Source organism: Garra rufa, chromosome 25 (assembly GCF_049309525.1).
Source record: "Garra rufa chromosome 25, GarRuf1.0, whole genome shotgun sequence".
Classification (NCBI taxonomy): domain Eukaryota; kingdom Metazoa; phylum Chordata; class Actinopteri; order Cypriniformes; family Cyprinidae; genus Garra; species Garra rufa.
The window spans coordinates 6,802,087-6,815,744 of NC_133385.1; the positions used below are offsets into that span (position 1 = coordinate 6,802,087).

The following is a 13,658-nucleotide window of genomic DNA, read 5'->3' on the forward strand; positions in this document are numbered from 1 at the left end:
CACATATATAGATAGATAATTTAATATGTATTTTTTTTAAAATAATATTTTGTATGCTTGTATTTATATTACACATTTTTCACTTAAAAAATAAATGTATTTTTAAATGATATGATCAGTACTTATTATTGCTTTGTTAGATTTAAGTGACCCATGGCAGTTGAAAGTTCAAAACTTGCTTGATGGGCTTTTAGTTCCCAGCTCAGATGATCCATAAGCTTGAATCACCCTTTTTAATATTTCAAGATAACTGTTAACTATTCTCAAAGCTCTTTGAAGTAGATCCATTACTCACAGAAAGCATGGTGCCACGTCCAAAGAACCCGAGTAATACGTTTATTTAATGTACTATGGTATCCTTTGAAGTACCCTGGAGAAGCGTGTAAATACCATATGGACATATTAAAGTACCACGGTATTACTATCAGGGATCAGCAGGGCTCACCTGCAGACGGAGGCCTGTCTGAGAATGTGCTGGGGGTGGCAGGCGCTCTCAGGCTGATCTGGTGATGAAGGTAGCCGCGCGGCGGGAGGTGATAGTGATGATGATGGTGATGAAGGTGATCGAGGGAATGGATGGGGTGAGCGCTAATCACAGCTGAGACACACACACACACACACACACACACACACACACACACATGCAGAGTGAGGTTACCATGACAACACAGCACAACAACACATCTGTTCCAAAACTGCTGACTAATGCCTACATAGACAGCATCCCTACTAAGGCAGCATTCTAAATGGAACACAGCCTCATTAGAGTGATTTGGAATGCTCTACATTGACAGCGATAGTTGCAAATAGTTGTAGGCTTGATTTTACTACATTAAAATTAGTTTGGAAAATAAAATGATAAATCCAAAATAAAATAGTAGTTAAATTATAGTGAAAACATATAATTAATTTAAAAAAAGAACTTAAAAAGTAAAATGTTTTTATAATGAACCACTATAGTGCACATAAATATATTAAATTATGTTTTTTAAAGAAAAACACTCACATCTCTTCCCAGTTTTCTGTTTATGTGTTCTAAAAACATTTGACTTTTTTCAAGTAAATGTATTATTTTAATGTATTAAAATGTTGTATATCTTAAAATTATGTTGTAGTTGTCATTTTACTACATTACAATTATAGTTATAAATAAAAATAAATATATAAAAACCTAATAATAAAATAAAATAAAAACTTTAGAAATATTGTTTTGAATATTTAAAATGAAACAAAAATAAATACAAAAATAAAAGTATACATATAAATATATAATATAAACAAAATACAAATGTGAATTTTCTTAGAAATATTGTTTTGAATATATAAAAATGAAATAAAAATAAATATATATAAAAACAAATACAAGTATAAATAAAATAAAATAAGTAAATTTAATAATTCATTTATTTAAATGTTTATATCTTATATATTTATTTTAAAGATTTAAATATACATATATGTTTTTTCTGAATTGAGGTAAAGTTTATTTTGCTACTGTTTTATTAATGATTATAAGTGCATATAAATACATACATAAAATACAAATAAAATGAAAAAACACTTAATTTACCTGAATATATTTATTATATATATATATATATATATATATATATATATATATATATATATATATATATAAAAATTTATTTTTCACATATTCTATATTTGCAACTTATTAAAATAAATATATAAATATAATTTCATTTAATATATTTTAAACAAATTTTGTTGAATATAAATTGTATAAATATTTAACATATATTTAAAAAGTATTCAATATACACGTTGTATAATTTTATATAATTTTTTTAATTTGATTATATAAAATTCTAAATATATAAAATTAAATGAAGCTTATACATGTACATATTTTACTTAATTTAAAATGAATTTAAATATGTTTAATTAATTCAATTGAAATCAAATAAATTCCAATTCTAAACTTAATTTCATAAAACATATTTATTTTATATATCATATATATTCCTAATAATTTCTAATGCATTATGGAACTGCTTTGACTAGGAAGGACAATATGCAAATAAATAATAAAGACGAACAGTGCGTTTCAAACAGCACAACATGAAAAGCACAGGACAGGCTGAGATGGCATGGGACAATCAATGATGTGCCATTTTTCTTTGTAAGAAAAGCTGGTAACTTACGCTGGGGAGGTTGAGAGTCAAAAGGCATCATCATTTTGGGTCTCACTCCCCTCCGACCGGCCACAGTGGACACGCTCTCCTCCACCTCATGACCTGAACACATGCACAAATGCATTTAGAAAAAGCCACTCAGTCCTGGATGCTGGCTTAGGTTTAGGTGAAGCTGGCGCTCGGCTCTTACCCCGTCTCTGGTGGCTGGGCTCAGCGGCTGTGCCCTCGGCGGTTCGTGGGATGGGCGTCTCCGTCATGACCGGGTTGGGGTCGGGTGATTTGTCCATGGGTTTGAGCTCCAGACGCTCGTGATGGATCCAGAGATCAGGGGGTTTCAGGTCTTTAGATGAGCTCTTGTATTTGTGGGAACCAGTGCTGGTCTTACAGGCCGCACGTTTCCTGAAAAAAAAAAAAAAAAAAAAAAAAAATATATATATATATATATATATATATTACTTGAATATTTAATATTATTATATTATAGTATTAAAATAACATTAATATATATTTAACAAATATTGTATACTATGCAGGCTGTTTCCTGTAAAAACAATATTTATTTATTTATTCTTTATAATTATTTGAATATTTAATTTAATTTATCTATATTTATGTATTTATTTTTTCTAATTATTAGAATGTTTATTTTTTTTATATTTAACTAATATTATATGGTGTACATGTAATAAAAAACACAAGCAAAGGTTTGTTTTTTAAATTACTTGAATATTTAATATTATTATATTATAGTATTAAAATAATATATTTTTTATATTTTACAAATATTGTATACTATGCAGACTGCACATTTCCTGCAACAAATATTATACAGTATGCATATATATTTTTATTATTATTATATATTATACATTTATGTTTTATTTAACAAATATTATATAGTATGCATGTAATAAAAAAATAAATATATTTTTTTAAGTAAATATTTATTTTAAATATTTATATTACTTGAATATTTAACACTGTTATATTATAGTGTTAAAATAATATTAATATATTTTATTTATATTTTACAAATATTCAGGCTGCATGATTCCTCTAAAACCAATATTTATTTATTTTTTTAATTATTTTATTTTTTAAATATTTAACAAATATTATATAGTATGCATGTAATAAAAAACCCACATGTAAATATTTATTTATAAATAGTATTAGGGCTGTCAAATGATTAACATTTTTAATCAGATTAATCAGAATTTTCAGTGGATTAATCAGAATTAATTACCAGTTGCAACTACACCTGAATCCTAAACATTTTATTTCATTTTTACGTAAGAAAAAAAAAAAACACAAGTAAATTTTTTTTTTATTAAGTGAATATTTTATATTATTAATATTTAATATTATATATATATCTGTTTATATTTTTTTTAAATATTGTATACTATGCAGGCTGCACGTTTCCTTTAAAACAATTACTTATGTATACATTTTTAAAAATTTTATATATATATATTTTTTTATATATATATTTTTTTTTAAATAATTTGAATTTCATTTTTTTATATTATATAGTATACATGTAATAAAAAAATATTTTAAAATATAATATTTTAAATATATATTTGTATTTATTTATTTTTATAATTAAATAGTTATTGAATATTTAATTTTTTTATATTTAACAAATATTATATAGTGTGTATGTAATAAACAGAACATAGATTACATTGTTAATGTAAAAATCTAAGAGAGAGTAGAATATGAAGAGTGAGGAACACACTTTTTCTGGTGGGAGTTAGAGCGGCGTGTGCACAGGACGGCTCCCACGACCACAGCGATGATGGTGAACACGCCAACAGACACAATCACCACAATCACCAGAATATGATTCTCCTGGCTGCCCGTGATGCCTGGTTTATCTGACACAGAGAGAGAGAGACAACATTACTTCAGCGCAGGTCTTTACGAAACCATGTGTCTGTCTTTAAGAGAGCATCTTGCCTACCCATGTTGGATCCAATCCCGTGCTCCGGTAGAGTTGGGTGACCGGGTTTGACTTGTAGCCCTACAGACAACAAGACATAAGTGAACTTCATTAAACTGAATATATTTATTTTATATTTTATATATCATATTCTATATATATATATATATATATATATTAGGGCTGTCAATCGATTAAAATTTTTAATCGCGATTAATCGCATGGTTGTCTTGAGTTAACTCGCGATTAATCGCACATTTTTATCTGTTCTAAATGTACCTTAAATTAACACTTTTTAAAGTTTTTAATACTCTAATCAACATTGGCATGGATGCTTTAAGCAAATATGTGCTTATTATCAGTGAAACCATACTTGACTAGACTAACTTGTTTCAAATGTCATAGATGTTTTTCAAATAACTTGTTCATGTCTATTAGACACATGAAAAAAAGAACATAGAAACACCAGGTTCCCATTACTTCTCTTTCTTTGCACTGAGCAATTTACTTACACAAGCCTGTTTACATTATTTGCAGGACAGGGCAGCTCACTTCTTCTGAACATGCAAAATCTACGTTTATTATTACATTTGTTTGCCTCTAGGTGCCCACATACTGTCATTTGATGCAGCCAAGTTCTCAACAAAACTGTTTCCATTGTTTTGATGTAATATTTCTGTTATCAGACAACCAAAGTAATATGAAATAATAACTGAAAAAAAAATCCTGAATTATGATCATGATTCAATCACTGAAAAGAATCATTTACCGGCATCTGGACATAAGTCACTATTCCCTGCATTATTATCGTTGTTTTTAACTTCCTGTTTGAATGCCTTCAGGATCCTTTGACTTTTTAGGTGTTTAGCCATTTAAAGTTATGTGATCCCAAAAACCTGCTTCTTTTATGTTTTAATGTATTGTTTTGGTTATAATGTACTGATTGGAGAGCCTGGTCTCATGCAAATGCGCACTAGCACGACTTTCTGTTTCTATTTGGCGTGCTATTAACAAGCTGAAATTAACTTTGGCGTACATATGATATGCAATTATGCATGTGTTTGACGTGCATTTAATACGCCGTTTTCGCGTGCATACTCGTATGTGGCTTTACGCATCAACCCCACAGCAACAATCCTAACGTAGCCCGACTCCGCTTGCATTCATTAAATATGGCAGAAGTGCCGGTGTACGCAAAAGGATAAAATACAGAAGTACCTGCGTACCGGCCCACTTCAAGCACTGGAATGAACATAACATCTGTTTTAACCGAAAGCGCTGCTCCACTGCCGCTCGCTGAACAGAGCAGACGCAGATATGAAGAGAGGGAGGTGCGCGCGCATTCATTGGGAGACCTCACGCACGTTCAGCAAAACCGAAGAGCCTCAGAAACTATATTGGGTTTGTCCAATTATGTGTTTATGTATTGTTGCTAGACACTTTTCGCTAGGTTGGCAGCACTGCATCCATTTCTTTAACTATGGGCTAGGTAGTGGGTCAAACAGAAATGCGCGCTGCGTTAATCGCGCGTTAATAAAATTAGTGCCGTTAAAATGAATTTGCGTTAACGCGCGATTAACGCGTTAATTTTGACAGCCCTAATATATATATATATATATATATATATAATAGAAATAGAAATTGTATTTAATATAAATAAATAGATGATCAGATTCTATATGTAACTTATTAAAATAAATATATAAATATAATTTAATATATTTACAGAAATGATGTACGTTGTTGTACATAATAAATTATGTAATTATATATATATATATATATATATATATATATATATATATATATATATATACACACACACTTTTTATGTAATTATATAAATTTATAACTATATAAAACTAAATTAAGTTTATATATGTACATATTTTACTTGAAAATTAAATAAATTTAATAAATTTTATTTTATTTTTAATAAAAAAATACATTTAATTTAAATAAATTTCAATTTTGAAATTTAAATAAATTTAACTGAATACATTTATTTTATATATCATAGTTTATAAATATTTTATTATTTAATTTAATATACATTTTACTTAATATAAACACAATTTGTTCATAGATTCTATATATGAAACGTATTAAAATAAATATGTAAACAATTTAATTGAATATATTTAGAAAAATGTATGTTGTATATAAATTATATAAATACTTAAAATATATTTAGTTTTGAAGTTTTTTTGTAAAATTCCTACTATAAATATATCAAAATGTAATTTTTGATTAGTAATATGCATTGTTAAGAACCTAATTTGGACAACTTTAAAGGTGATTTTCTCAGTATTTGATTGTTTTGCCCCCTCAGATTCCAGATTTTCGGCCAAATATTGTCCTATCCTAACAAACCATACATCAATAGAAAGCTTATTTATTGAGCTTTCATATGATGCATACATCTCAGTTTTGTAAAATTTAACCTTATGACTGGTTTTGTGGTCCAGGGTCACATATATAATATCAAAATATTTCATCATGAATGAATAATAAGTATATTAAACGTCATTAAGTATGAACATTATGTATAATATCATAAATCAGTCTGTATAATCTGTATAATAAATGGACATAATTAGTCAAAATTATGAATGCATTTAAAAGTTAATGTTGCATGACCATTTAATTGAGCTCTTTTGTTGATTTTGATTGCCTCCATTGTCTTCATTTGTAAGTCGCTTTGGACAAAAGCGTCTGCAAAATGACTAAATGTAATTTCCTTCTGCATTATGAACATGTTTAATTACCTTGATCGCTTGACATTTTGTCCGATGGTTCAGCTGGAAATAAAGACAAACAGAATAAATAAATGAGCACAAGTAGATGTTTAACAGGCGAGACTAAATGAGCTCGAGGTTGTACCTTTGGGGGTGCGGAACTGCACCGCGTCTGACATGGGCCCCATGCCTTTGGAGTTTCTGGCCTGGATCTTGAAGTAGTATGCGGTGTCCAGCGTCAGGCCCTGAATCTGATGGGTCAGTCTGTTTCCCACCACGGGCTCAACCACCCAATCGTGGACCTCAGCGTTCACATCCGTGCCGTAGTAGATGATGTACCCTGAGGGACACAGAGATCTGTGAAACTGCTTTTCTGTTTGGATGCACGACTGCTAATGGAAATCCTGCGATCAGCAGGTTTAGAATGTAAATCAGATCAATGTCAGGCTTAAGTTTGTTTCACTGTCATGCAAATAACATCACAATGCAAAAGCATTCTCTTCAAGCATATCTGTGACCCTGGACCTCAAAACCAGTCTGAAGTAGCACGGGGGTATTTGTAGCAATAGCCAAAAATACATTAGGATATTAAAGGAACACTCCACTTTTTTTTGGAAATAGGCTCATTCTCCAACTCCCCCCGAGTTAATAAGTTGAGTTTTACCGTTTTGAAATCCATTCAAAATTGCACTGCTAGCAATTTGATAATCATGCAAATAACATGTTAGCAAGATACTGGCAACTTGTTAATCATGACAGAAACATGTTAACAACATGTTAATCATGATAAAAAACATGCTAACAGCTTTGCTAATCATGCTAGAAACATGCTAGCAACTTGCTAGTCAGGCTAGAAACATGCTAGCAACCATCTAATCGTACTAGGAACATGCTAGTAACTTGCTAATCATGCTAGAAACATGCTGAAAAGATGCTAGCAACTTGATAATCATGTTGGAACATGCTAGCAACTTCCTAATCATGATAGAAACGTTAGAAATGTGCTAGCAACTTGCTAATAATGCTAGAAACATGTTAGCAACTTGCTAATCATGCTAGAGACATGCTAATGACATGCTAGTAACTTGCTAATCATGCTAGCAACTTGCTAATGGCATGCTAATAATGCAAGTAACATGTTAATTATGCTAGAAACATGTTAACAACTTGCTAATCATGCTAGAAACATGTTAAAAACTTGCTAATGACATGCCAGTAACTTGCTAATCATGCTAGAAACATGCTACTAACACTTTAATAATGCTAGAAACATGTTAGCAACTTGCTAATGGCATACTAATAATGCAAGTAACGTTAACAGCCGTTCTCCTGTTCTGGCGATATCACTTTTAGCATAGCTTAGCATAGATCATTGAATCCTATTAGACCAATAGCATCGCGTTCAAAAATGACCAACAAGTTTCGATATTTGTCCTATTTAAAACTTGACTCTTCTGCAGTTATATCGTGTACTAATGTAAAGCTGCGATTTTCTAGGCTGATAAGATTAGGAACTACACTCCCATTCCGGTGGAATAGTCAAGGAAGTTTGCTGCCGTAACATGGCCGAAGCAGGCGGAGTAATATCACGCAGCACATGTGCAAATGCTAACCTAGCTGGGAACTAATGCTGCGTTCCAGGCAGGTTTTTTAACTGGTAAATCACTAGGGCTGGACCAGAATATTCGATTATTCGAATATGAAGCATAAGCTCTGCCTGCGTGATGCGCGCCGCATCCAACTAGCAATGTTCTATTACAATTTATTAATTCTGAACGTGTTGTGTCCATATTGCACCAAAATGCAACACTGCACTCCCTTGGGTCCACAGCAAAAATTGTTTGGATGAACTGTTCTCGACAATAAAAGTGCAAACAGAAAGACATACAGAGATTCCTGCCTTTATTATAGAGAGAAGAATATGTTCAGCCCCTCCCACCGAAGCTTCGAATATTCGATGTTGATTACTACCGAAGCTTCGAAGCTCAAAACATGGTATTCGGACCAGCCATATAAATCACCACTTCAAACCACGACTTACGACTTTGTAGCGTTCCAGGCAAGTCACGCCAAACTGCCTGGGCACATTTATGAATTACTATTATTTTTATATTATTATTAATTTGATTGCAACGTTATATTGTCCTAAGCTCTATTTTTCCACCGTGTGCCACTTGCATAAACACCACACGCATTAGGGCTGACTTTGTTGTTTCGCGGGCTATGTTACGTCAGAACTCGTAATTGGGAGTCCATCGATCTAGTACGGGTTCACGAGTGGGAAGTCACGGGTTTGACTGCCGTTCCAGCAGTGTTGTTTTTGACAACCATCTTAGATTTAGTCTTAGTCTTTGTCTTTTGGACTAAAATGCTTCTTAGTTTTAGTCAAATTTTAGTCACTTCTATATGTGATAGTTTTAGTCCAATTTTAGTCGACGAAAAGTCAAAAAGGTTTTAGTCTAGTTTTAGTCGACGAAAAGTCAAAAAGGTTTTAGTCTAGTTTTAGTCAAAAAAAGGGAAAAAAAGGTAGTCTTTTAACAAATTAATGTAGGTCAGTAAGTATTTTGCTGTTGGGTAGTGTCACTTATAAGTTCTGAAAATAGCAGATCTATATATATATATAGTTCAACACAATGTGAGCTTCCGGATCGACTATTTTCACCAATAATTACAATAATGAAGGTATGTTTTAGAATATAAAAGACAAACAAGGATGGAATGCTAAAACGGCTTGCCATGCCACTAACATTTTCGTCTATTCTCGTCTCGTCAACGAAAACTCACACACGTCTCGTCATGTTTTAGTCATCAACGAGCCATTTTTATCTCGTCATCGTCTCGTTATCGTCATGAAAAAAAGTGGCGTCAACGAAATGATTTCGTCATCGTCATCGTTGACGAAAACAACACTGCGTTCCAGTGCACTTTCACTGGTAGAAGGTCGGAAAAACACGAGTTACAGGTTTTCTGGAACGCGGCATAATTTCAGCCGTTGCGTGATATTACTGCGCCTGCTGCGTCCTTATTACGGCAGCAAACTTCCTTGACTATTACACCAGAATGGAAGTGTAGTTCCTAATCTTATCAGCCTAGAAAATCACAGCTTTACATTAGTACACGATATAACTACAGAAGAGTCAAGTTTTAAATAGGACAAATATCGAAACTCGTTGGTCATTTTTGAACGTGATGCTATTGGTCTAATAGGATTCAATGATCTATGCTAAGCTATGCTAAAAGTGATATCGCCAGAACAGGAGAACGGCTGAATGGATTTCAAAACGGTAAAATCAACTTATTAACTCGGGGGGAGTTGGAGAATGAGCCTATTTCCAAAAAAAAGTGGAGTGTTCCTTTAAGTAAAGATCATGTTCCATGAAGATATTTTGTAGATTTCCTACCATAAATATATCCAAACATCATTTTTGATTAGTAATATGCATCGCTAAGAACTACATTTGGACTTTAAAGGCGATTTTCTCAATATTTCGATTTTTCGCACCCTTAGATTTTCAAATAGTTGTATCTCAGCCAAATACTGTCCTCACAAACCACAAAGCTTATTTATTAGTTTGGCTTAAGAAAGCTAACCAACTGATCTGCTACTTACGCTTAATATTATTATTCTTAGACTACTAGACTTCTGAACGCTACTCCTCCTAGAGCTTTCAAGCTAGAAGCACCAAACTCAGCCCAGATCTACAGACTGATCTCACTTAGTGTGCTCTATCTTTTCAGACTGATCCGACTTACAGTTTTCATAAAATTGAAGATTAAAAATCATAAAAAATCCCATAGACTTACATTGACGAATGTTCAAATGATCAACACTATTCAAACTCCAACTGTCAAAATTCAAATTTAAACTGCCACAATCCCTTGAGACTCAATCAAGCTTCCCTTCTATATTTCTAATCCATTCAAACGTCCATTCGATCTAATATTTATCATCTATTTATCTATCTAGCCTAGCCTAGCAACTACAATCATGCTAGTAACTAGCTAATCATGCTAGAAACATGTTAGCAACATACTAACAGCTTGCTAATCATGCTGGAAACATGCTAGCAACTTGCTAATCATGTTGGAACATGCTAGCAACTTACTAATAATGCTAGCAACATGTTAGCAACTTGGTAATCATGACAGAAACATGTTAGCAACATATACTAACAGCTTGCTAAACATGCTGGAAACATGCTAACAACTTGATAATCATGTTGGAACATCCTAACAACTTACTATTAATGATAGAAACATGTTAGCAACATGCTAGCAATTTCATAATCATGCAAATAACATGTTAGCAAGATACTGGCAACTTGTTAATCATGACAGAAACATGTTAACAACATGCTAACAACTGGTTAATCATGATAAAAAAACATGGTAACAGCTTTGCTAATCATGCTAGAAACATGCTAGCAACTTGCTAGTCAGGCTAGAAACATGCTAGCAACCTTCTAATCGTACTAGGAACATGCTAGTAACTTGCTAATCATGCTAGAAACATGCTGAAAAGATGCTAGCAACTTGATAATCATGTTGGAACATGCTAGCAACTTCCTAACCATGATAGAAACATGTTAGAAATGTGCTAGCAACTTGCTAATAATGCTAGAAACATGTTAGCAACTTGCTAATCATGCTAGAGACATGCTAATGACATGCTAGTAACTTGCTAATCATGCTAGCAACTTGCTAATGGCATGCTAATAATGCTAGAAACATGTTAGCAACTTACTAATGGCATGCTAATAATGCAAGTTAACATGTTAATTATGCTAGAAACATGCTAGCAACATGTTAACAACTTGTTAATCATGCTAGAAACATGTTAAAAACTTGCTAATGACATGCCAGTAACTTGCTAATCATGCTAGAAACATGCTACTAACACGCTAATAATGCTAGAAACATGTTAGCAACTTGCTAATGGCATGCTAATAATGGAAGTAACATGTTAATTATGCTAGAAACATGCTAGCAACATGTTAACAACTTGCTAATCATGCTAGAAACACGTTAAAAACTTGCTAATGACATGCTAGTAACTTGCTAATCATGCTAGAAACATGCTACTAACACGTTAATAATGCTAGAAACATGTTAGCAACTTGCTAATGGCATGCTAATAATGCAAGTAACGTTAATTATGCTAGAAACATGTTAGCAACATGTTAACAACTTGCTAATCATGCTAGAAACACGTTAAAAACTTGCTAATGACATGCTAATCATGCTAGAAACATGCTACTAACATGCTAATAATGCTAGAAACATGTTAGCAACTTGCTAATGACATGCAAATAATGCAAGCAACATGTTAATCATGCTAGAAACATGCTAGAAACATGCTAACAACTTGTTAATCATGCTAGAAACACTTTAAAACTTGCTAATGACATGCTAGTAACTTGCTAATCATGCTAGAAACATGTTAGCAACTTGCTAATGGCATGCTAATAATGCAAGTAACATGTTAATTATGCTAGAAACATGCTAGCAACATGTTAACAACTTTCTAATCATGCTAGAAACATGTTAAAAACTTGCTAATGACATGCTAGTAACTTGCTTATCATGCTAGTAACTTGCTAATCATGCTGGAAACATACTAAACATGCTAGAAAAATGTTAGAATCATGCTTGCAATATGTTAATCATCTAATCCATCTATAGAAAGTTCAAAACTTTAAGCTTTTACAGCTGTTTTAAACATTCAAGCTAGACTTTCTCAAGCCAACTTAATGTTTGTCTTGACAAACTAGTTTATCTAGTTCCGATCCAATATTCACTTTCAGATGATGTATAAATCTCAATATAAAAAATGTACCGTTTAAGATTGGTTTTGTGGTCCACATATTGTGGTGTAATATGACCAGGATTTGTTCTTCATGTACCTGTGATTTTGCCGTTGGCTTCGGTCGGAGGCTGCCAGTTGATGTTGATGATTCGTGGATTTCCCTCTTTACTAATCACTGTCACATCTTTAGGAGCAGAGCTGGGTACTACAAACCACAACAAACCACATTAGAAAGAGAGAATACAAGCAAATAGTGTTAAAGATAATTACTAGAAGCTTTGTCAAGGCAATCTGTCCAAAAATAAAGTTAAAAATGCAAATAAGACGCTTTTCTTTCTATTTATCGTTTATTATTATTAATTTTACTAAATATATATACAAAATACATATACAGTTGAGGTCAAAAGTTTACGCCCCCCCTTTCAGAATCTGCAAAATGTTAATTATTTGACCAAAATAAGAGGGATTATACAAAATGCATGTAATTGTTTATTTAGTACTGACCTGAACACTCACTGATGCTCCAGAAGGAAAAATGAAGCATTTAAAGCTGGGGGTGAAAACTTTTGAACAGAATGGAGATATCTACATTTTTCTTATTTTGCCTAAACACCATCTTTTTTCATTTAATACCGCCCTTCAGAAGCTATAGAAGATACTTACATGTTTCCCAGAAGACAAAATAAGTTCAAAGTTTTCACCCCTGGCTCTTAATGCATTGTTTTTCCTTCTGGAGCATCAGTGAGCGTTTGAACCTTCTGTAATAGTTGCATATGAGTCCCTCAGTTGTCCTCAGTGTGAAAAGATCTCAAAATCATACAGTCATCAGTGAAAAGGGTTCAAATACACAAAAATGCTGAAAAACCAAAGAATTTGTGGTATTTTTCTGAAGAACAGCAGGCAGTTGAACTGTTCAGGACAAACAAGGGACTCAAGAACAACTATCACTAAACAGGGTCATTTTTGATCAATTTAACTATTATTTTCTCTTAAATATCTTGAAATATCTG

The 13,658-nt window shown here is 32.2% G+C and overlaps 1 protein-coding gene across 1 annotated transcript in view; it reads right to left on the reverse strand.

The window, feature by feature from the left end:
* Positions 1–431: 431 nt before the first annotated feature.
* The window catches only part of neo1b (neogenin 1b), an 85,683-nt gene continuing 72,456 nt past the window's right edge, over positions 432–13,658 (reverse strand). Inside the window, exons 15-22 of the mRNA XM_073831542.1 lie at positions 12,746–12,853; positions 6,988–7,182; positions 6,873–6,905; positions 4,126–4,185; positions 3,901–4,039; positions 2,347–2,555; positions 2,166–2,258; positions 432–598 (exon numbers count right to left, since the gene is read on the reverse strand). Coding sequence (XP_073687643.1) covers positions 432–598; positions 2,166–2,258; positions 2,347–2,555; positions 3,901–4,039; positions 4,126–4,185; positions 6,873–6,905; positions 6,988–7,182; positions 12,746–12,853 — 1,004 coding nt within the window. The remainder of the gene's footprint in view (positions 599–2,165; positions 2,259–2,346; positions 2,556–3,900; positions 4,040–4,125; positions 4,186–6,872; positions 6,906–6,987; positions 7,183–12,745; positions 12,854–13,658) is intronic.